Source organism: Staurois parvus, unplaced genomic scaffold (assembly GCF_062004578.1).
Source record: "Staurois parvus isolate SC_StPar_1 unplaced genomic scaffold, SC_StPar_1.0 ptg001162l, whole genome shotgun sequence".
NCBI lineage: Eukaryota > Metazoa > Chordata > Amphibia > Anura > Ranidae > Staurois > Staurois parvus.
Genome location: NW_028318958.1, coordinates 2406930 through 2432097, shown reverse-complemented (window position 1 = coordinate 2432097; position 25168 = coordinate 2406930). Strand labels below are relative to the sequence as shown.

Genomic DNA, 25168 nt, shown 5'->3' with positions numbered 1-25168 from the left:
CAAAAAATATTTAAATAGATAGTTTCAACTAATCAATCTCCTCCAAATAAATATCAAAATATATCCACATGAAATACTCCTCTAAAAATTTTTTTTACCAAGTGCTCATAAATCATCTATTAGTGACATGATGTACTTACTAATACCCTCAATTTCATTTAAATTCATAATACCCTCATTTAATATAATAAAAATAATAAACCAACTAATAACCCTCAACTAAAACGCATTTAGATGATCCCCCATAAATAAAAATAACCAAATGCTCATAAATAATTAATGGTGATTAGTATGAATCCAAATATCATCAAAATAATAGTCCCATTGAATAAACAATTGTTTATATATAGTGACTTGGTGCTTGTTGTTCTTCAATTTGTGACTTTTGTGAATCCTTCAAATAGTGAAGATGTGAGCTCACCTCCTTTGATGCCTGCAATTAGGCTATACACACTTTCAGTTCACTTTCCCTGGAACCTGCTAGACATATACTTTTGCTGGTGAAATAGGGAGATCCTTCCTTTAGGAGTAATGGATGTATCCTCTGCTTATCACAACCCCCTGATGAAGCCACGTGATTGGAGGCGTAACGCGTAGGGGAGGGGCTACGTCATCACTCGGAGAGGAGCCGCACAACACGATAGACGGCAGGTGTATGACTCAGAGGCCAGCAGAGGATTTCCAATGGGATATTACGTTACTTAAACCTGTCTAATGTGAGTTTAATACTTGGATGGTGGGAATAAAAAGTTTTAAAAGGTAAAGAACTATGTCCTCTATTTCTTCCTGCATGCGGAGTAACACAAGGAGAGGATAATTAGGAGGTCTGGGATAACAAACGGAGTGTGTAATCCCTGAGGGGATAATCAGCCACCAGAGGATACATCCATTACTCCTAAAGGAAGGATCTCCCTATTTCACCAGCAAAAGTATATGTCTAGCAGGTTCCAGGGAAAGTGAACCGAAAGTGTGTATAGCCTAATTGCAGGCATCAAAGGAGGTGAGCGCACATCTTCACTATTTGAAGGATTCACAAAAGTCACAAATTGAAGAACAACAAGCACCAAGTCACTATATATAAACAATTGTTTATTCAATGGGACTATTATTTTGATATTTGGATTCATACTAATCACTATTAATTATTTATGAGCATTTGGTTATTTTTATTTATGGGGGATCATCTAAATGCGTTTTAGTTGAGGGTTATTAGTTGGTTTATTATTTTTATTATATTAAAAGAGGGTATTATGAATTCAAATGAAATTGAGGGTATTAGTAAGTACATCATGTCACTAATAGATGATTTATGAGCACTTGGTAAAACATTTTTTTAGAGGAGTATTTCATGTGGAATTATTTTGATATTTATTTGGAGGAGATTGATTAGTTGAAACTATCTATTTAAATATTTTTAGGTATTTATACACTTTTATTAGTTATTTGTATCATAATTTGAATTAATTTAATAGTAATAATTTAATTATTATTTATTGAGAAGTATTTAGGAGCGCAACATATATTTGTAGACGATTCTGTATATCTCATCAAACAATCATTTCAACTGATTGATTTTGCTGCCAATTCTTATTATTATTCTGGTGATTTTAGAGTTAGAGTAGAACTTTAATGTGGACCTCGTGCTACAAACTGCAAAATGCAAAATGCAAAAACAGGCCCCCCTCCCCAATTCCAAAAGTGTAATAACTGGACCTAGCTTTTTTTAAGTACTCTCTTTATACTCCTGTAACCTCACGCTATGTTTTGTGTTGACATGTGCATGCTGGAAATTTTAATTTAGTTTTGGATGCATTTGTTATTGGTATGTTTTGTTTTCCGGATTCGTTTCATTTATCCATTATACCAGGTCGATTCGAAAAGTTTTCTAATAACTTAAAATTCATTGTGAATAACTGGGGTTGTTAAGAAGTGGGTGGCCGCCGCGTCCTTAGCAACCATGACTCATCTGCTGTCAGTGGGATTTCCTGCTGACAGCAGGATGTAAACAAAAAAAGTGCTGGTGAAAAAAAAAACAGCATGAGGGTCACCCCCCAATCCACACCAAGACCTTCAGGAACTCCAAAATTAGAAAAAAAAATTGCGTGGGGTCCCCTCCAAAATCCATACCAGACCCTTACCTGAGCATGCAGCCTGGCAGGTCAGGATGGGGGAGGGAAGAGCGAGCGGCCCCCCTCTTCAACCATACCAAGCCACATGCCCTCAACATGGGGAGGTGCGATGGTTGTGGCATTCTGTGGGTGGGGGATTTATCGGAATCGGGAAGCCCCCTTTAACAAGTGGGCCCCCAGATCCCGGCCTCCTATTTGAGTATGGGGTACATAGTACCCTTACTCATTCATCAAAAAAGTGTCAAAAGTGAAAAAAAAACACACAGGGACAGTTTTTTAAAAGTCCATGTTTACCTGTCATGTGTCGTGTGTCCCTGCATGGCCATGTCGTTTCTTTTGGGGGTTTTTTGGTGTGGGTTGGCGTTCATCGTGATTGACGTTGGATCTACTTCGAGGGGCATTTATTTATTTTTTTTAAATAATGGACTTGTCAAAAATAGTCTCTCTGTTTTTATTTACTTTTGACATTTTTGGTGAATGAGTAAGGGTACTATGTACCTTATACTCATCCACATGGGGGGGGATCTGGGGGGCTCCTTGGTAAAGGGGGCTTCAAGATTCCGAAAAGCCCCTGCCCGCAGATCCCCCCCCCTCCCCTAACAACTGCCCATTTTTTTATACTTGTGTTTTTTAACTTGTTTTGTTTACATTTTGCTGTCAGTGGAGAATCCCACTTTTTCCGTTATTATCACCAGAAATACAGTTATCTTCTAAAGTCTTATATGCATATCATGCAAAGTTCTGTATTAGATTTAGCAAAAAAAGAAACTGCTCTGTGTAAAATAAGTGATCCCATAAATAGGACACTGAATTGGGCACCTACAGGCTCCGATGATGAGGATATGACCTAAACCATACTCTTGTGGCTGATCTACAGAGATTAAAAGTATATATGAAGACAAAATGTATTTTTGGAAGAGTATTGTTTAAACTGAACTGTTAAAAAACTTTCATCATTTGTTTTGGTTGTGTGTCCCATTGGGAAGATTTAATTTTCTGGCCCAGAGACAGTGAAAGGAAAACTCCCCAAAGTTGTCATTTGATTAGGTGTCTACAGTGGAAAATAGCTCATCACCCAATCTTCCAATGACAATTGTCCAAGCCCAGTCCAACCTGTTACTACTCAATTCAAAACTAAAAAAAAAAACAAAAAACTTTGACTTTAGATATACTTTAGGGGAAGTCCCAAAAATGGTTTTCGCTTTTTCTAATGAAAATGGAAGCCTGGAACAGTTAAGGTTGTCATAGATGTAGAGATTTCCCATAATAAGCAGGTCAGGAGTGATCTTTCCACCCCTGTTAAAGCTGGGCACTGAATCAGTCTTCATATTTCCAGGTAACCTGGCCTATATACGTAGTGTATGATGATGTCCAGAACTGGAGCAGGCAGATGATGCTGGAAAAAAATGCAAAGGGTATACAATGGGGCAGTATAAGAAGAAGAGAAGTGTGAAGGGTATGACAGTGCAGTAAATTCTTGACAACAGTGCAAGGAGTACTAGAAATGGCAGTTAATGCTGGAGAGGAGTGAAAAAGGTATGAAAGGGGGCAATATGTGCAGAAGAGGAGTGCAGTGGGTATGAGAGGGGGCAGTATGTGTGGGAGAGGAGTGTGGCAGTGAGACAGTGGGTAGCAGGTGCAGGAAGGGAGTATGGTGGGTATGAGAGGGGGTAGTATGTGCAGGAGAGGAGTGCAGTGGGTATGAGAGGGGGCAGTATGTGTGGGAGAGGAGTGTGGCAGTGAGACAGTGGGTAGCAGGTGCAGGAAGGGAGTATGGTGAGTATGAGAAGGGGTAGTATGTACAGTAGAGGTGTGCAGGGGGTACAACAGCCATCAGCAGACATTATATGCAGACTCATGCAGAAGGTATGAGTGTGGGTAGTATGTGCAGAAAGGGAGTTTGGGGAGTTATGAGGGCAAGTCATATGTACCAAAAAAGAAGTGTAGAAGGTTTGTTGGTGAGTGGTACGTACATGAGAGGAGTGTGGAGAATATGACAGTGGGCAGTATGTGTAGGAGAGAAGTGCAGAGGGTATAACATGGGACATTATTATTGTAATTATTATTATTATTATTTTTAATTTTATTATAGTACAGAAATTATATAGTACCTACAGTTTGCACAATGCTTTACAATATAAATGGAGGCTTTACAGTTACAAGACAGTTTGCAATACAAGGACTCTGCTTGTGAGAGCTTATGATATAAAATATGTGAAGGTAGATGCCTTTGGATAAATTTGTAAAGTGGAAAAAAAGACTTCAGTCGTTTGGAGGTCCTCCTCACACTGCGTCATTAGCCCTAGATGGCCTGATTGTCTCAATGGATGGTCAAGTCTATCACATTGCTTGTATTCAGCTTTGTATATCTTACATTCAGGGTAATTATTCTGTGCATTCTGTAAAGTCAGTTATTTAGTCATTCTCATTGGAAATACTTCCAGTATAATTAGTTCAATTAGCCTTTAATTGGATTTTCACTGGCTTTTCCTAGACAGGAATATGCAAATCTGTAACTGACACTTTGGCACATTGACCCTCCACTAGATGACAGCAGGTATCTCCTGGCTTATCTAGAGCCTGTGCACCTTGTCTAAGTCACAAATCATCCAATAGTAATCAGGTGTTATCGCAATCAGAAGTAGTATGTTAGGAGTAAAAGCACAATTCTGCTTTATACAACTGCTTCAGGCATGTTGGTCATTATCAGCACAGTTGGACACTCACTACTGTAATGTTGTAAGTGTCCATTAGTTATCATGTCTTAGCAACAAGGCACTGGGTTTGCTAACTGGGGGCTTTTTTTCAAGGCTTTGGGGGGGGAGGGGGGGGGGGTAAGCAAATGGCCTACAGGTATTACAATTAAATTAATTTTACAAAGTTGCACAAAGCTGTTAATGCTTACTGGGGCCCCTTGACTGCAAAGGCTGTTTTCCGGAAAGTGTGAACATAAAACCATTTCCAATATTTTAAGCCAACAGAAAGCTGACTGTATTGTTCTTACCAAGAACAGAGGGTTCATTGTATATAGAATGTCTTCATTTGACAATTTACTTTTTTAAAATTTAGTAATCTTTCAATGCTTACCAGAATGGTGGTCACAATAAGCGTCCGGTTGGCCAGAGAATCTGTAATGTTTGTCGACTTGTCCTTTGCATTGTCCGTCATGTTAAGGCCAATATTTGAATTCCAAACTCCAATCTTAAGGAGAGAAACAAATATAACTTAATTTTATCTTGTAATCCACAGGCTTACATAGGTATACACACATAAACGTAGTCAAAGAAACACACACACACGTATATTAAGTACTGTGCATACAGTTTATTTGTGTTTCTGCCACTTACCTTGATTCTTTTCAACTAACAACATTTTTATTTTATTCTGTTCTGATGCATGAGCATGTTTGCTGATTTGCTGAGCAGATAGACCAGATCACATAGTCCATCCAAAACACCATGAAGCTGACATTTTTTGACTAAGCATTTATTATCTAGCAAACAGTCTGGCTAAAACTTAGCCCTCTCTGTACAGCTCAAATACCTCATCTCCCCAAAAATTCCTATATGTGTATTTTTTTTTTCTTCCACTGTATTTCAGTTTGCCAAGTAAATCACCATGTACAGGAAGGTTGTCAGCCCTGAGAAATACCAAGAAGACAATTTGTTCCATAAGAAATTGACAGTGGAGATTTAATAATATGTTTTAGATGCATAGCAACCAGCCGTGCATTTATAAACCCATCCGGCTAACAAGAGGGAGTTTTAATTTCATTTTCCATCTCTGCAGTGCCGTGTCCCTTTATTACTTGCAGCGCTGATCTGAATAATCAAACACTGCTGTTTCATAACCACATACTTGATTTATTGAATGTAAAGAAGCACGCTATAACAAAAAAAAAATATAATAAGCTTTACTGAACTGAAGAAAGGGCCATTTATTTCTAAGATCATTATACAGCGGCTCCTTGTGGAATTATTGCCCTTCGGTCCATGCATAGGGAATGTTTGAATAGTCGTCTTCTTAGGCCTTCACCATGTAAGCAGCTGCTCCTATCAGCATGCCACTACCGTGGAAAAACTTAGCTCATGCTGAGCCTATCAACTTTAGCATCCAGCAGGAGCCTCTGCAATCTAATTTCACCTGCTAAGTGGCTACGTTGTCCATCTAAATCTTGATTTGAAAATAAACTCATGCTGAGCCAGGATCACCTTTCTACAAAAGCCTGCTATGAGTCAAAGTTCCTAGGAAGCTCTGTTTATTGGCTATAGATTAGATGTCTTCTTTAGTTCCTAAACTGCATATGATTTAGCAAAAGATGGTAAGCAAACTAAACAAAAACTACACTATAAGGCCAAAAGTTTGTGGACACCTGACCATCACACTCATATGAGCTTGCTGGACATCTCATTCTAAAACTAAGGCCATTAATTTTGAGTTCCCCCTGTTCCCCTTTTTACTCATCTGGGAAGGGTTCCTACAAGATTTGTGAGTGTGACTATGGGAATTTAAGCCCATTTAGCCAAAAAAAAGCATTTTTTAGGTCAGATACTGATGTTAGAAAAGAAGACCTGGCTCCCAAACAGCAATCCAAGTCATCGCTCAGTCAGGTTCATATCAAGGCTTTGTGCAGGCCAATAACGTTCCTCTCCACCAAGGTGGTCAAACCATGTTATTTTATGGAGTTGGCTTTCTGCACAGGAGCACAGTCATGTTAGAACAGAAGAAAGCCTTCCCCAAACTCTTGTCTCGAAGTTGAAAGCACACAATTGTCTAAAATGTTGATTGTATCTTGTAGCATTATTGGTACTTTTTACTACAAGAACCTGAACCCAGTAATCTGGAAAGGGTTCAACTTACTTTTCGACATACAGGTATGTGTCATGGTAAGCTGTCCACAAGATTTTGGTCATATAGTGAAAGCATGCAATAATTAATTTTATGGCAGTATGGAGTTCTCCTTTAGTGGAAAAGAAAACACCAAAAAAAACAGTTTACAAAATTTGAGAAGCATATGCACTGCAATCAAAATGAGATTTTTTTCTTACTGACTGTCATTTGGCAAGTAAGACACAGCAGAGAATGTTTGGGCCAAATGCCGCAGACCAACCAGTTGGTGATGGCTCAGAAAGGCAGTTTACAAGGTAATCAGTGTTCACTGTTGCAAAAATAACAGCTTGAAGGCTTGAGCCTTGCCAACTGCACACAGATGCAAAAGCAGAAGTCTGCCAGGGAGGTCTAGCAGGGTGAAAAGAATTGAAATTTAATTTTTGAATAGCAGCAAGGTTTGAAACTGATCTAAACACATTCCTTTATCAGGACTGTCTCCAAAAACTGGTGGCCTAAAAAAATATGGAACGTGGGGCCTGGATAACTTCGATTACTGTAATCCTGAGTGAAGGCACACTGGGGATGCCTCCTTTAACTAAGTCATACTGCAGCATTTAGCATTTTTCATTTTAAGAGGTAACTATCGCAAAAAGGTTGTATTCTTGTAACTGTATGTGGTTTCTGCATATATTGAGAATATTCAGTAGGTTAAGTTTTATTTCAAATGCCTTTGTATACTAACACAAAATTTTGCCCACTCCAGAACAGGTAAAGTTGGAGATATCACAAAGTTAAAGAAGTGTCTTAGTAGGCAGTATGTGCAGGAGTGAAGTGTGGGGCATATGAAGATGGGCAGTATGTGCGGGAGAGGAGTGTGAAGAGTATAGCAAAATGCAGGAGAAGAGTATGATAGATATGGCATAGGAAAGTATGAGCAGTAGAGGAGTATGGAGGATATTAAATAGGACAGTATGCGAAGGAGAGGAATGTGAAGGGTACAGAAGCAGGCAGTATGTGCAGGAGAGGAGCATGGAGGATATGACATAGGGCAGTAGGTGCAAAAGAGAAGTGTGAAGGGTATGAAATCTAGCGATTTGTGCAGGAGAGGAGAGTGTAGGGTATGATATGGAGCAGTACGTGCAGGAGACAAGTGTGCAGAGTATGACTGCAGGCAGTATGCACAGAAGAAGAATTCAGAGGATATGACAGCGGGCAGTATGTACAGGAGATGAAGGTGGAGGTTATGATAGTGTGTTGTTTTTCTTTTAACTCATTTTTTTTTGCCATGTACAATATGGGGCCATCAGAGGTGTGTTAGACCTATGAAACCACTTCTAGTTCTATCAGATACAGATGGAGGACAGAAAGTTCCTGAGCTGCATTTGAGCCACCTCTTAAGACTGATATACTGACCCTGAGAACCTGGATATGCTCAGCTCTAAGTACTCGTGACTTCTCACTGTGTTTAGAGAGACCCAAGCAGCAATGAGTAATGCAGGCCATAGATGGGTGAAAAATCGGCGGATTTATCGGCTGGAAAAAAAATCAGCCGATGTTCGCACCGTTAATGGGTTAATTGGTCGGCCGTTTTTCTGGATTTTGGCACATTTTTTTTATCGGTAAAGTTGTAAAAAAATTGACCGATTTTGCCGATTGCCCGATTTTCGAGGCAATGATGGGCAAATCGGCCGATCTTTTTACCGATAAAAAATCTGCGCATGAGCCGTGGCCTGCAAGATATAGAAGAAGAAGAAAAAGAAGAAGAAGAAGAAAAAGAAGAAGAAGAAGTAAAAGAAGAAGAATTCCAGTCCGCTATTATATTTGACATGAAAAAGTATTGCGGTTGCAACAATGTATCTATTTGTATCCAAATAAAAACATCTGTATCTGAAATGGATACAAATAGATACAATGTTGCAATCGCTATATTTTTTAATGTCAAATATAATAGCGGAGCTCTCTGCAGGGACAGAAGTAATTAAATGCCGGCCGTAGACGGGACGAAAATCGGCCGATTTTTTTTACCGTTGGTGATAACGTTGGCCTATTGAACGACTGATTTTTCTTTTTTTTTAAAAAAAAAACAGCCGGTTTTCAACCCATCTATGGCCTGCATAAAGCTGTGGGAGATGGCCCTGGGGGATGTGTTTATGGCTACAATTATTTGAATATTACAGAGACACACTGGGGATTACTTTTTTTATAGCTTGTGGTTTAAGACCTACTGCAATATCCAGCATATTAAAAGAGAACTATAGCAAAAATATTGTTTTCTGGGAACTTAATGTGACTACTGCATGTGATAATTGAGTACAGTATATGAATGTGCCTAGAGTGGGGGATATCACAAATAATGGCGAAGCAGTATCTTTGTCGTCTGGGGTAAAGGGCATGGGGAGGAGTGGAAGGGGCTTGAGTGTGCTGACCTGGAAGTTGGGCTTTGAGCCATGCCTATATCTATCCAAATACCACCCATATCTGCCTTACCAGACCTGTACTTCATGGAAACCACATCTACAGTATATTCCACTAAAATAACAAACAGAGCTAGAGTCATTACTTTGTTATGATATGCCTTCTTGAGCTGTTCCGGTAGTCACTTGACTTTACGGAACTGTTCTTTGATTTCACATATTCTGTTGCAGTGGTGGTTATGTCAATGAAACAGATAGATATTAGCCTTTTTGATGCTAACTTGATACTGGTTGTGGTCATATTGTAATTTGTTACTCTTTGAAGGAGTGAGACGTTCTCTATTCTTCTTTATTTTGTATCTTGAAAAACTTATTAAAGAGATTGAATGTAAAATAACAAGTGTCTAAAGTTAATATACCAAATGTTGCTTTAGGACAAAATTTATGTAAATGTTAGTATGTTTCCCTGAATGTTTCCCCAAGAGGTAAAATACCCTACTTAAACTTAAAATCAGTTACAACAGCCATTACAACCTTCACTATGATGTCATGCTAGTCTGCTGGCTTTACTATAATGCAAAATAAACATATAAATATGTAATCCAGTGGTAAGAAGGTGACCTCATTGCCATTGTAGGAGGAGGCAGGCACACTAACTGCTTTAGGGAATTCTCACCAATGAAGACATAGGAAATGAGCAATCCACTTTAACCCAAAATCCATGAAATTGTCCTTTAACCCTTTCACCAAAGCACTTTTTTTTTATTTGTTTGCACACATGTAAAATGCACATTTTAGTTCTGAAGATTACTTAACAACTTTCAAAACAATATATATATATATTTTATGAAAGCAGAGACAATGTAGAATAAAATGGTGGCAGAATTATTTTTTTCTTGTGACATGATATTAACTCTACTGTTTATTATATCTATTCAGTAAAAAAATCTGTTCCGTTAAAGATACATGCATTATTTTAATGCACACAAATGCAATATAATACCCCATTTTTTTGGTAAGATAAAAAAGATGAGGCTGGATCAAGTAAATATACCAAGCCTCAAAATTGCACGCATCGGTGAAACAGCGGAAAACTATGGTAACCAAACGTTTTCAAAGCCAATGTTTTAAAAGTTCATTAATTTAATATAGATAACATCAATTTTATATAGGTAGCAGTGAATTAAGGCCTTAGAATTATTGCTCACTCTGATCTGCAATATGTGTGATGCAATATGTATGTGACGTCACCGTCCTGCCTCTCCATCTCGTCCAATCAAAGAACTCTTTGCATTCATTCAGAAAATGGATGCATGCATGCCAAGTAGCTGATCTCCTGTGTCCAGAATGCAGCAGAGCAGCCACTCGGCATGGGAACCAGAAGCAAGCAGAGATCACTGGAGTAGTGCTGCCTACTACATTGATTTTAAGCTTCCAGGGGGATCAACCAGGTATGGTATATACTGTATAAAGTTACATTGGTCCAAGCTGGAATCAATCTTTAATATTTAAATGCTTTAATGTACATTGTCTGGGCACAGGTGCTCTTTAAGCTGCTTTATTATCATGACTTGTTTTATTTTTCTTTATGCAGGTTTAAATTTTTAAGCAGTTATATTTGCTTTGTTCTTGGTACATTTGTCTCAACAGAATACACAAAAATTGAGTTTTAAAACAAAACATTCTTTTATGAGCATCTGGTTCCAAAAATTATGCAGGATATCTGGTTCATGGTTAAGAACGGCCAGTACCATCGAGTCCACAAGGACGCAATGTACAAAACCGGTAATTGCACCCAGTGTGCTTTAATGGCCGTATCAGAATAATTTGTTTGCTTGCTGCTAGAACAAGATAGGGACGTTATCAATGATGTGTAAATTGCTTTTGACATGGAATATCTTTACCTTGGCTGCTGAGTTAGTATCTCTCCTCCTCTTTGTAATTATCACTAGGTTCTATTAGACAGGAAATTAGATTTTCGTTCACATGGACAATCTGTAACCAAACATATATTATAGTGGAGAGCTCTACGACAGGTCACATGGCCAGAGCATGCTTTGAAACCCTGAATAGAAGCAACCGTGGTAGAAAAGAAAACATCGCCTTACAGTCGTACCCTAAGGACATCATGCACAGAAAGGTCTGAATAAGAAATGTCTTTATCACCTGTTCTGCAGTGTCAAGCGATCATTTTGATTGAAATACAATTTTAGATAATCTAGTCTGTTATCAATGAATGCTTTGTCATTATGTTTATGTCCTGGATTAGTCATTAATACATATACCTTGTAGTTTCTGGTCAGTACTGAGTTTGTGTGCAAAATGAACAAGTTATTCAGGTTCTAGTTTTACTATCTCTGGTGTGTACATGTGTGACCTTGAAAAGACATTAACCCTTTAGGCCAGTGGCGAGATAATGTCCATATTTCCATTACACCTGTTACTGGATTAGGTTCAGGAGTAGTGGGTGCTGCAGCAACAACCAGCTGGAGACTGGAGGCATCACAAGCCAATGTACATGTTTGCCAGCACACCATGGATCACCAAGTACTGTCCTAAACATTTTATTGTAGAATGCTCACATCACAATGGACAAAGTGCAATGTTTGGGAGCCATGCAGGAACCCTTCATCGTCAAATGTCTGACAAGGTCCTGCGTCAAACCATTGTGATGTGATCATTCAACAACAACATATTCAGATGGTACTTCCAACGTCCAACAATGCCACCATCAGGCCCGCCCCGCAGGCCAGAGTACTTGCTGTCATTCTTGACTCCAATCTATCCTTCCAGCCCCAAGTCCATTCACTAACAAACTCATGCAGACTCCACCTCCGCAACATCGCCAAAATCCGCACGTTCCTAACCCCAGAAACCACTAAGTAGGTCATCCACTCCCTCATCATATCACGACTCGATTACTGCAACTCCCTCCTCACTGGCCTGCCTCGCTACAGGCTATCCCCGCTTCAGTATATCCTGAATACGGCAGCCAGACTCATCTACTTTACCAACCGCTCCGTTTCCGCCACCCCCTCTGCCAATCCCTCCACTGGCTTCTGATTGCCCAACAGATCAAATTCAGAATCCTAACACTGACGTACAAAGCTGTCCATCATACTGCCCCGAACTACATCACTGAACTAATATCCAAGTACCGCCCAGCACGCACACTCCGCTCCTCACAAGACCTCCTTCTCTCTAGTTCCCTGGTCTCCTCCTCCCATGTCCGCCTCCAGGACTTCTCCAGGGCGTCAACCATCCTCTGGAACTCCCTACCCCAATCCATCAGACTATCACCTACTCTTCTCTCTTCTCCTTTAGGCGCACCCTGAAAACCCACCTCTTCAGGGAAGCCTACCCCAGCCCCTGCTAATTGCCAACCTCCTCCACTCTTCCTACCACTCCATCCCCCACAGCTTTTCCTCCTGTACCACTATCCCCTCCCTCTTTGATTGTAAGCTCCGAGGAGCAGGGCGCTCGAACCCCTCGTGTATTGCATTGTATTGTTATTGTACTGTTGCATGTATTGTCTCCCATTGTAATGTACAGTGCTGAGCGAACTGTTGGCGCTTTATAAATACTGTATAATAATAATAATACTTGGTGATCCTTGGTGTGCTGGCAAAGACATACATTGACCATTATACCAGTTCTCTACAAAAGAAAATACTTTTTAAAAAATTGTATTATTAGAGAATGGTTACAACTCCTGTCCATTTCTCTTTTTCTGCCTGTGACCCTATTTTCCTTCTCTCATATCTCTCAAACTAGGGACACAATGGCAATAAAAACACTCTTTACTAGTAGTCCAGGGGAAGGCTAGAACCTCGGTTAACTTATTATTTCGGTTTGTCTCCCCATTGGAGATTTACTGTTACTTCCTGAAGCATGTTATCTCGAGTGCAGGAAGTCAAGGGAGATTTCACTAATGGGTTTGATGTTTGTGGTTTTCGCTCAAGGTGTAGTGCTTACCAAGGAGTTCAGCCAGGTAATCTTGTTTTAGGGCTTGTTCTACTTTTATTTGAAAATAAAGTAAAATTCAACAAAACAACAGTTACCCTCACAGGTGTTTCCACCATCACTTCAAACACAAAATAAAAATGGCATTAAGCCTCCTGGCTCTCTCTTGCCCTGCTCAGACCTCAAGCTCAGGCATTTAGTATGGTCCCTCAGACTGCCTTACTGAACTGCTGTGCTCATGTAAAACTCTGTCCCTTTCTCTTAGCTCTCTCTGCACTCTCTGCACACTGGCAGCTCTCCGCTGCATTGGCCCATGCCCTGGCCAGGGCAGGGGAACTCATGTTTCCTGGGTGGAGCCCTGAACTGCAGACAGCCTCAGCTATAAAGGGTGTACAGACCTGCACACACACGGCCTGCTAGTCCCTGGTAAAACTTGGACCCAAAGTTAGAGGCTTCCCAAAGCTCTTCAAAGTCTCTGGACTCCAGAATCAAATCTGGGAATTACAAAACCCAGAGAAATCCAAAAATGTAATTTTCTTCGGTCAAATCAACCATTCTAGAGCCTCTCAATCTGCATATTAGAGAACCTTGTGTGCCATTTACCTCTCCTTCCACAGTGGCAGGTCCCAGCCCTATCACACAGGGTAAAGATTGTAAAATATAATAAAATTAAAAAACCCTGACAGGGGTTCTGACTACAAAAAAAATAAAACATTTTGACTAGAGATATCTTTTAAGCTTTTGTCCAATGCAAAATCCCTGGGGAGCCAACTTTCATTTGCACACATTCCTCATGTAGCTGAACCCTGAAAATTGTTCTTCACTCCCCTCATCTCTTCACATTAATTGGCATTCATCCATGATCATTCTATGGTCTGCTTATCAGCAACCGCCTGTACTGAAATGACACTCCGTTTATTACAGCACTCATCCCAGACCAAGGAAAGTGCTCGCTTCAGGTGTAATATCCACATCATAATAATTAATGTGCCTGTTTTATGCCAGCACATATGTCTGCCTTCACATTCACCGAGGCTATTTCTACATAATGAATTCCATCTCTTCTCCTGTGTATGCTTCATGCCCATCATAACACACTGAATAAAGTTTAATATCAAGGTCTAGGCTGTCAGTATTAGTCAGAGCTGGCTATGTAATGAGACAGGAGGTGGCTGCAAAGCAATGATGCCCACATTAATAAAGTAATGATCATTTCTTTACATAGCATACTTAAAGATGAATTTCAAGTATGGATATTCTTGCTTAGTTACATTGGTCAAACTTGGATCAATGTAAATATGCATGTCCTATACCCGGCCGATCCCTGTGGAAGCTGGAAATCACTGTAGTAGGCACCGCTCACAATTCCATAGAAAACTCAACGCCATGTGTAATCTGAAATCCTTAATTAGGTTTTTTTCCAGAGATTGAAGGCATTGCCCTTATAAATGATAGTCATTTGAAAGAGTCACATCTTAATACTTACGCATGTATTTGCAAATGTGTGCAAACTAAACCCTTGTTTTTAATGGAAACTCTTAGGACAATTTGATTGGTTGCAGGCTGGTCGGTAAGTTGAGCTGGGAATTTATTTGGTTGTTTTACATGCTGCGTTGCCCTTCCATGTGCTCCTTGCTGCAGAGGCCACTTATAGATTGGGACAGTTTCCAATTGTTTGTCACATCTTGATATATGTTTTTGTTTTTTAATGTACAGAATGGTAATTCAGCTAGCAGTACACCAAGCTTCCACTCAGCAGTGACCCTTTTACCTCCAAGGGCCATCCAATCACCAATCTTCCAGGTGCCTTGAGCGAAACTAAAATCTCTCAATCAACATTAACCATTTTTAATCCTTATGCTACTAGTCTAGAAATAAATAGATAGATATTATGTAGTGCTACACCCTCAGTAGCCGCTGGATTTTTGGGTCCCCCTATTTTTGCACAGCTAGGCAACACACATTTTCCTCTCAGAGACAATGACCAGTCCATGGGCTTGTTTTTTGTTGTTTTATTGAGGGAAAACAACTTGGATGGGGAAAAAGGAATATGGGATGCCCAACTTGACTTAGTAGAATAACTTGAGGACAACTTCCTTCACTATGTACACAGAAATGGATACTGGACTTCACTGCCTCCGGAATGTTCTCTCTTGGATCTGTAGCAATGCTACTCTCCTGGGAGCACTATGCCCCTCTGATGAGATTCTCAAAGCACAAGTTAGCAGGAAATACCAGGCCATCTGGCTGCCTTGTGAAGTATCCCAGAGTATGCCATCTAGGTTTACAGTGACGCTGTCCTAGTGAAAGCATGCTCGATATTGCATCTGGCAGCTCCCTCTCCCTTGTAGGCCCTCGGAGTGTAGAGATGCTCACTCTGTCCCTAGTTCCTGCTGCTATGGTTAAGACTGCTTTCCAGGCCTTTCGCTGTGCTAGTCTTCCCACACTTGCAAGGTGTCTTGCAAGACTACAGGGTGGTGATGATTCCTCTCTCCTTCCTTCCTCAGCTCCAGTCTGGAGGAAGAGTCCCCCTTCCCCGAGGTCCCCTCCCTGGCCTCCCAATCCTCAGCATGCCATCTTTCACCCTACCAAAACACCAGACTCCTCCACTGGTCAGGCTCTCCAATATTTAAGGGCTAACCCAACCACCCTGCCAGGCCTCCTGCTTGGGGATTGGTCAGATTTCCATAATATATGCAGATCACCACCTCTTTGTCCCCACCTACCAGCTCTAGAATCTTCTGGAAGCTTCTAGAACAAGGGGGAGGTACCAGAGGCATGACCTAAAGAAAACCCAAAACGATTCCCCAGACTCAACACACCACTGTGAGTCATTACATTTTCCTAACTAACTGCACAATACAGGGTGCTACATTATAGTTACTTGTTTTAAACTTCTGGCCTAGGCCAAAGTGATGTCATGCATCCCAGGAGTTTTCATGAGCCTTTTTTTCCTCTGGACGAGGGGCTTCTCAGTTAAGCACACCCTCCTGTCTGCATACCTGAGCTACATGATTCTTCTGCCCTTGCTCAAGATAGCCCCAGCTAGAAATGCTAGGGGGCATTTGTCAAAGTGATTTCTCAACAAAATAAAGCATGGAGACAAAGGTGGATGGGTGAGTTTATTTTCAACATTAAAATTAAATTAAATAATTTTCAGTTTGTAGTGCTCACATACAGTTAAATTTTGAGCTCCTCTACCACCCGGTTTTTCTCCACCAACTCCATTGTGACTGGAACCAGGGCAAGAAGGGGTAGCTTTGTTGGGAATGCCTGAGGTTCGTAGGCCAGCCAGCCATATTCTGACTGAAATTTGGCCGGTTAAGTAGGGACAATACACTGCCTGTAATCAGTGGAAAAACGTTTCTCATTGGCGGAGAGGACACGAGGGGGGGGGGGGGTTCCTGTCAAATCGTTTTTAATGCGGCTGAGCCCAAAGACTCAAATCTGTTAACCCCCATGACGCCAGAAGTTGAGCAGCAGGAAGAGGACAGGGCAGTCCTGTGGTGAAGATTTCCATCCTGCACACCATGGGACATCCTTCATTACAGGTAAGTAAGATAACTAAAGCTATAATGGAAAACATGTTTTTAGCTAAACTTCAGCTTTAAATACCATCAAAAGAAAACTCTTTTGAGCTGTACCCTTAAAATTAATTTGGATGGAGTGTTGTAACAAAGAGTAATTGTCAGCTAAAGTGCCACAGTGCTAAAAATGGAAACAAATGGCCTGGACAGGAAGGGGGTTTGCCATGCTGGTCTTCAAGTGGTTAACCATGCCCCTTTAAGGCCCCTTCAACTTTTAATGCAATTTGTCCACACCCAATGTCTGCCACGGCCTGCTATGTTCTCCATGGGGTACTCAAGTAGCCCTTTAACAATTCTACCAGAACCCCTGGTGCTGAGCCATAATGCACCCTCTAGTTTCCAGGCTTATGTCATTGGGAGGATAAATACTTGTTTAACATTTCATTCATTTTTCAATGTTCCAAATGTTCTCGCTAGTAGCTAGATAATACTCATCCACAATGCATACATAAGAAGGTAAAAGCATCATTAAACAGGAAGAGCTCTGAGCTTTATCAAAGCTAATTTAACCACTAGAGAAGGGTTTGATTAGCACTGCTGTGTTGTTGTGTTGAACACAATGCTTTGTCATGGTCCTTGTACTGCAGCAAGGCTCTAGACAGTGTGCAAACAGAACACTCTGCTTTCAGGGTCCACTGAGCGTTCGGCTTAAGTGCGCTGAGTTCCCTATAACAATCGATAGATCATCTTTTTTTCAGGCTGGGTGAATTTCTTTGTATCGTGTTCAGCAATACTACTTTAGAAGGAACTCCAGCCGAATAGAAACCCCCCCAAAAAATATTAAATGTGTTTTTCAATACAGTTGTAAAATTGTAGGCAAGCATACTCTATTATATTAATTTTTTTAACAATTCAGACTTTGGTAACACTTTAAAGCTAAACATGGTATACTCACCCGCTCTGTGCAATTGTGTTGCACAGAGCGCCCCTGATCCTCCTCTTCTCAGGTCCCCCCGCTGGTGATTTTGGCTCCTCCTCTTCTTTGTGTGTCCTCATAACAAACATTTCACTAGGGGGCACACGGTGCATGTTCGCTCCTGACCTGTGTGTCTACAGAGCCATGCTCTATAGGCACACACAGTAGAACTTAGCACTGCCCCCCCCCACTTCCCTGCATTTGATTGACAGCAGCAACAGCCAATGGCCTCTGCTGCTGTTCGAGTCCCTGTTTGAAGAGGAAGAGAAGGGAGAAGAGATGCAGCCATACACAGCGCTGATCTCTTGTCCTCTTTCTTCCCCTTCACACAGAGAATGGGTAGCACAGGGAAGCTGAAAATGTCATTTACCTTAATGCATTGCTTTTTTAGGTTTAGTATCACGCTAAAACTGCCCCCCCCTATCTATGCAAACAACCAGTATAAGAAAGATTTATATACTTACCTATTTTCCTCCCACTCTGGCCCGGTCACGTGACTTCTCCTGTGTCAGCCAGTGGTGCCTGCAGGGGAGAGGAGAGAGAACCCTGACACTGGCTAGTAAAGCCTGGAGTGGTGATGTCACCCTTAGGCTTCATTGGCCCATTCAGTGTCATCATTCCAACCTCTCCCCTCTGCGGGCCTGGCTGACAAATAGGATCCAGAACACATTACCAGACCGGAGTGGCCTGATTGGTATTGGTAAGTATATACACGTTTCTTACACAGGTTAGTTAGAAAAGGTGTTAAGAGGAGAGAGGGGCAGTTATAACTGTTTCCACGCCACCCTATAGCAGAAATATAGGATGCCCAAAATCGTGTATATATACTTGATTTTGCAGTTCCAGGCAGGGGGCACATGCAAGCCACGCGCACACCCTACCCGCGCCACCATTTGCGGCCTCGGCTATCAATCACCGGGTCCCGGCCATTGATTCCCCGCCACCACTGAACAGTCTCCAAGTATTACCGACAGTGAAGAGACCTGTGTATAAACAATACAGATCTCTCCCCTGTCAACTCCTGCACACAGCTTTGTATGGCTCTTTACAGTGCAAAGCACACACATAGCACACAGTAAAACAGCACACAGTTAACCCTTTGATCGCCCCACATGTTAACCCCTTCCTGACCAGTGCCATTAGTACAATATCAGTGCTTTTTATTAGCACTGATCACTGTATTGGTGTCACTGGGGATGTCAGTGACACCAAGTCAGTTCCCCCCCGTGTCAGAATGCCCACCACAGTCCCGCTATAAGTCTCTGATCACTGCCATTATTGTACAAAAAAAAAAATTCCAGTATATACACTGCTATTTGTAGACGTTATAACTTTCACGCACACCAATTAATTTACACGTATTGGGATTTTTTTTAGCAAAGACGTGTAGCAGAATACAATAAAATTTGGCCTAAATTTATGACGAAATTTGATTTTTAAATTTTTTTTACTGGACATGTTAAATAGCAAAAAGTCAAAAATATAGTTTTTATTTTTTAAATTGTCAGTCTTTTTTTGTTTATAGCCCCAAAAAATTAAAACCGCAGAGGCAAACAAATACCATTAAAAGAAAGCTTTATTTGTGGGGGAAAAAACCCGCACATTTTATTTGGGTGCAGTGTTGCATGATCACGCAATTGTCAGTTAAAGTAACGCAGCGACCTATCGCAAGAAATGGCCTGGTCAGGAAAGGGGGGTAAATCCTCTGGAGGGCAAGTAGTTAAGAGAAAAATATGGCCAATGCTTTTGTTTGTTTGTCTTTTTTTTTTTGTACTATGCACACACTTCTCCTTTAAGGTTAATTAGGGTTTACCTGGAATTCCATTTTAATATGTACACCCAAGCCCGCATTTATATCTGCAGTGCTGCTTTTCTGCCCATACAAGTCAAGTGCAGGTCAACTACATATCAAATGCAGATGCAATGAATTCTGAATGATCTCAAATTGATGACAAAATCACACTGCATTTGCATTCCCGCAGACGCCCATCAACACAGGTCCAAGTCAGGGCAGCATTGCATTGCTTGTCTTGTCAGTATAACACAAGGAACCTGCTAACAGGAGAAGAAAACACAGTGATGACCTCATTAATCTTCTGCTGATTCTCTTGCTTGTTCAGTCCACAGTCACCCCTCGAATGTGTCAGTACTATGATATCAATAATAGAGAGTGCTGAACTATGCACACAGAGGATGTTTGTAGTTATAAGAATAAAGCACGTTGCATATGTACTGGTATAATTGAGGTCATGTCAAAGCAGGCTTGGAATGAAGAAATTATAGTCTAAAAGTATACATCTTCTTAGCATCCATCTTTTAAGTAATGTTTTATTGTTATTTTTGCTGGTGTACAAAGCTGTTGATTCAATAAGGCATTTACTGAATGCCAAATACTAAGAATCTAATTTCATAGAGGGTACGATGCTCCATATTTGGTGGACCTGTCCAGTGGCCCGCCACTTGTGGACTAGAGTTTATAATCTTATTTATTCAGTTACGTCCATTAACCTTAAAAAAGATCCTATTGAGGCCTTACTTCTTAAGCCACTTTGAGGCCTACCTCGTAGACCCCGCTCATTGGTCAATTTTTATTTCATGGCTCCTAAGCAGACTATTGTTGGTTCTTAGAAATCACCTACTCTACAATTTGAGGAGGTCAGCTCAGGTCCAGAATCCAAGGTTTCTTTATCAATGAAAAATTGATGGCGGTGTTGGAGGATAAACATGATAAGTTTCTCTCTGTTTGACAATCGCGGGTGGATTAGCAGCCACTTTCTCGTTTTACCACAAAACTTACTAATATATGATGTGTTGGGTCTTGCCTCTCCACTCCCCTTATATGGGGAATTGTTTCTCCCGGGTTCCCCCCTCAAGGTGAACTCCTCTTCTTTGTTTGCCTGTCTCTTTCTTCTCTTTTTCTTCTTTTTGTTTCCCTGGTTTCTATGGATTGGGGGGGGGGGGTCTGGGTTTTTTATTGACCCCTTGGCCCTCTCTGGATCTACATGATTCTTTTCTCTTCTTTCTCTCCTCTTTCGTGTGGTTTGTTTATATTAGACCAATTGTGTATCATTTATTATTGTCATCTCACAGGTCTATGATTCTAAGGGACAACATTGCCTCATAAGGGCGTGGCTCTCTGTGTGTTTTCTTTTTGCTGCCTTCTTGCATGTAGCTTTTATATTTCTGAAAGTGGTTGCGGGCCTTGCGGCCCTTTGCCTTCCTTAGCATTATCCATACCCCAGCGTGGGTCTTGTATGTGTATCTCTGTGTTTGTTGTGTGATGTTTCCCTGTCCTTTATTGTTTGTTGTTGCTTTGTATCATACGATTTGTCATGGTTTGTATGTTTTTTTAATATGCTTAATAAAATCTTTGGTAAAAGAATGTAATTTCAATAGAAATCGTGGTCTGCTGGCCAGCCAGGTTGTGTACAAAGTCAACAGTCTCTCACCTCCCCAGTTGGGACTAAAGCACATAGGTTTGCCTGATGTTTTGTGAAACTTCAAAAGGCGGGAAGTAGACAAGAATTAAGAAAGTAGGCTAATGAAGTAACATTTGCATGAAGAATGCACACTATACAGTCCTCAAACATAATTTAAAAATCTGACTGTTTGATATTCTGGCTTACAGAAGCCTCCCAATTCCTTAGGCTGAATTTACTAAGCTATAACACGTGTCATTTACAATCAATGCTTTTATTTTTTTATTGGTTCTAATTGCCAACAATGGCAATCAATATAAAAATGAAAGTGTAACTAAAGGCATTTTTTCATTGTAGATAGACTAAGGAAGCGTTACAACCCCTGTCAGGTTTTTTTTTGTGCTTCATGTCCCATAGCCAAAACATAAAGTGAGAGAAAACCCCTCCAAAGTGAGGGAATCCCGGGGTGTCACCAAGGTCACAAGAACTAGTGTCCCCATTGGAAGATTTCCACTCTATTACTGCTCCGATGTCAACCCAACATTTTGGATTTTTTTTCACTTTTACTTTCAATGACAATGGTAAACAGAACAAATAGGGTGAATGTTCCTAATGGGGGCACAGGCAGCAAAAAAACTGTTAGGTGTTCTAACCCCTCTACATTCTATCCAAAACTAAAAAAAAAAATTTGCCTTTAGTTACACTTTAACTGTTAAAGGACAGTGGATCAATCCTAAAGTGTAAAATTGCAAGACTTTGAGGAACGAAGCTAGCCTCCCTACTGGATAAACTTGCTGGTCAAAGTCTAACAAAGATTGACAAGCTATCACTGCATAGTTGGTTTAGGTTAGGGGTCTCTAAACTTATGAAACAAACAGCCAGTTTATTGCCCTTCATTATTTAGGGGGGTTGGACTGTTGCCAGTGGGATTAGAAAATGTAATGGGCTTGGTTTATTCAATGGGAGTAAAACATTTACATAATTGGTGTCTGTGGGAGGAATAGTGCCTGATCATTGGTGTCAGTGGGAGGAATATTGCCACATAATTGGTGTCAGTGGGAGGAATATTGACACATAATTGTTGTCAGTGGGGAATTAGTGTCATGTCTTTAGTGTCAGTGGAAGGGATAGTGCCTCATATCAGTGGAAGGGCCAGAAAAGGCAAACAAAGGGCCACCTCCAGCCCAAGGGCCACAGTTTGGAGACCCATGGTTCAATATTTGTCCCTTTATTTGTAAACAGGGATGACACCTGTTAATGCAGCTCTGTGCAGAGACAGAGAGTCTGAAAGTAAACAGCCTTTCCTGTGCTGTCTCTTTAGATAACCCCTAATGCTCTGGGAATCCTGTGTCATGGGTGCATCGTGTGTTAAATATTTATCTGTATCACAGTTATTTTACAGAAGTAGTAATAACAAATATAACAGACATTAACCATGAATTCAAAATGTTAAAAACAAGTAATGATAAAATCATCTCCTATGCTGAAACTACAGGAAAATAAGGCGACGTATGTATACATTATGTATTTACCTACTATTCTGTATACAGTACTTAAAAAAAAACACATAAAATGAGGAAAAATCAACATTGACAAATAACCATGATTGCAGATAAGGCATGAGAAAACTACTTTCAAAATGTAATAATGCAGCTTCTGCAACTAATAAAAAACAATCTGGAAATATGGTTTAGGAACTGGAGGCTGAAAAGCAGAATTACTGAACATGCAATCATCTGCAAGAAAAAGCATTAGGCTGTTCAGCATTTGCTATGGGGATTGTCTAGAGATAACCCTAATGAAACATGCAGAGATGTCAACCTGACCCAATCCATCTGGGTGATATCTATCTGTACCTGCACTTATTACTGACATTTAGTAAACATCTGTTCCATAACTTATGTTCAATTAAATTTTTTTTCCTTTACATCAGCTGAGTCCCAGTTTTGTGAAATGACAGTGAAATACATCATCTTGTTGCTCTCTTTGCTGTGCAGATTCATTGTATAGGGCCTCTTCTGTGTCTTTGTGACTCATCACTGCAGAAAGCTTGAAGTGCAAAGTGGACCTAGCATCAGATATATTGCTGTATCATAAGTGCACGCATGCAAAGTAATGTGTCAGTGTAATATTTCCAGATAACAAAGATCACAGACAGAACTCCCCCGGACAATGCTAAAATCTGCTTTTCTCTCCAGAAGGATGGCACCAGATTTTCTCAGGTGTCATCCGAGGTCAGCATCTTTTTTCTGGACTGATATGCTGGCACATAGATGACACAATCCCATAAATTCTGGTGCTTGTTTAGTTCTTGGCTCCAAGCTCTTGGGTATTGCTGAGCCAGCATCTTGGTCCAGGAAACAGGGCTGGATCTAGAATGTCTGATCTAAAGGTGCAGTAAAAAAAAGGTCAGGGGGTTTAATGTCAACACTGTGTGTGAGCTACTGTGACAGAGATGCAAGTAATCCCTGGTCACTCAGTGCTCTCAGTTGTCTACTGTACCATGAGTCACGACCCGGAAGTTGACAGGTACTGCAGAGGCAGTGCAGGAGTGAGCAAGGAATACCTGTATGTATTAGGTAATTAGATTTGGATGATTAGATAGAACCTTATGTCAGGTGTCCCTAACCGAGTATACCTTAGATTGGGGTCCTCATCAGAGTCCCCCTTTACACCAGGGTCCCCATCAGAATTCCCTCTTACATCAATTGTCCCCATCAGAATTCCCTCTTACATCAATTGTCCCCATCAGAGTGCCCCCTTACATCAATTGTCCCTATCAGAGTGCCCCCTTACATCAATTACCCCATTAGAGCAGACCTTTACTTCAACTATCTGCATCAGAGTGCTTTTACATCAATTGTCAACATCAAAATGCCCCTTTACATCAATTGCTCCCGTCAGAGTGCTCCTTTACATCAACAATTCCCATCAGAATGTCCTCTTACATCAACTGTCCCTATGAGTATGTCTCCTTACATTACCCACCCTCATTAAAATGCCCCATTACATCAAATGTTCCCCTCAGAATGCTCCCTTATATCAGTTGTACCCACCAGACTGGCTTACGGATTGGTGGCTGCACTCTCATAGATTAAGGGGGAGCACAATTAAATCTGAGAGGGATGCAGCCCATCCCAGTGCCTCCCTAGATCCAGGCCTACCAGAAGTGATCTCTGAGAGGTCTTGGTTTGAATTACACTTAAAATTAGCCAATAAGGGGTTTCATTTAGGCTCTGCACTGAATGATGGCTAACAGACCACAACCATCTACTACTTACCCATGCAAAAACAGGTCCACTATAGTAGAGATTTGATATAACAACATATACTGCAATAGTACAGATTATATTGAAAGTGGAACTTTAATTGCAAACAGCTTCATCCAAATGTCTACTGTAGATCAGTAGATTGATGGATCAAAGTCATCGGATTATAGTCTATGCAGCAATTACCTTACGTACTGCAGCTAATTGGCTGCAAAAAAACAGGACACCAGGAAACTGGGTAAGTTCTGACCTGATGTCTGTTATTATTCATTTCCATATAGTGAGGATGGGGAGGGGCTGCTTGGGGCAAAGTGGTTTGTAATTTTGGTCACCTTAACAGAACATTATACAAAGTAGGTCAAAGGTCCAAATAGGCAACATTAAACATGAAAGTCAAAAACAGGGTGTCTAATACGTTAATGTGAAAGGAATACATTAATACCATTGGAACATTAGGACAACAAAACACCTTCTAAACAGAGAATAGGACAATAAATCTATAATTGCAGTTTAATAACCCCTTTCCTAACAGATTTGCCATTCTAAAGGTGGTCATAATTGGCTCAGCAATAACAAGTGATGCTCCAAATTTTTTAGCATCACTTTCCAGGGTCAGATCATAGAATAAAGCACCTTCTGGT

The 25168-nt window shown here is 40.6% G+C and overlaps 1 protein-coding gene across 4 annotated transcripts in view; it reads right to left on the bottom strand.

Annotated features, from left to right (window-relative positions):
• GRIK1 (glutamate ionotropic receptor kainate type subunit 1) overlaps window positions 1–25168 on the bottom strand; it is a 574449-nt gene that overhangs the window by 125141 nt on the left and 424140 nt on the right. For all 4 annotated transcript variants that reach the window (XM_089659510.1, XM_089659514.1, XM_089659511.1 and 1 more), the window contains one exon: window positions 5217–5330. In XM_089659510.1, coding sequence (XP_089515636.1) covers window positions 5217–5330 — 114 coding nt within the window. The remainder of the gene's footprint in view (window positions 1–5216; window positions 5331–25168) is intronic.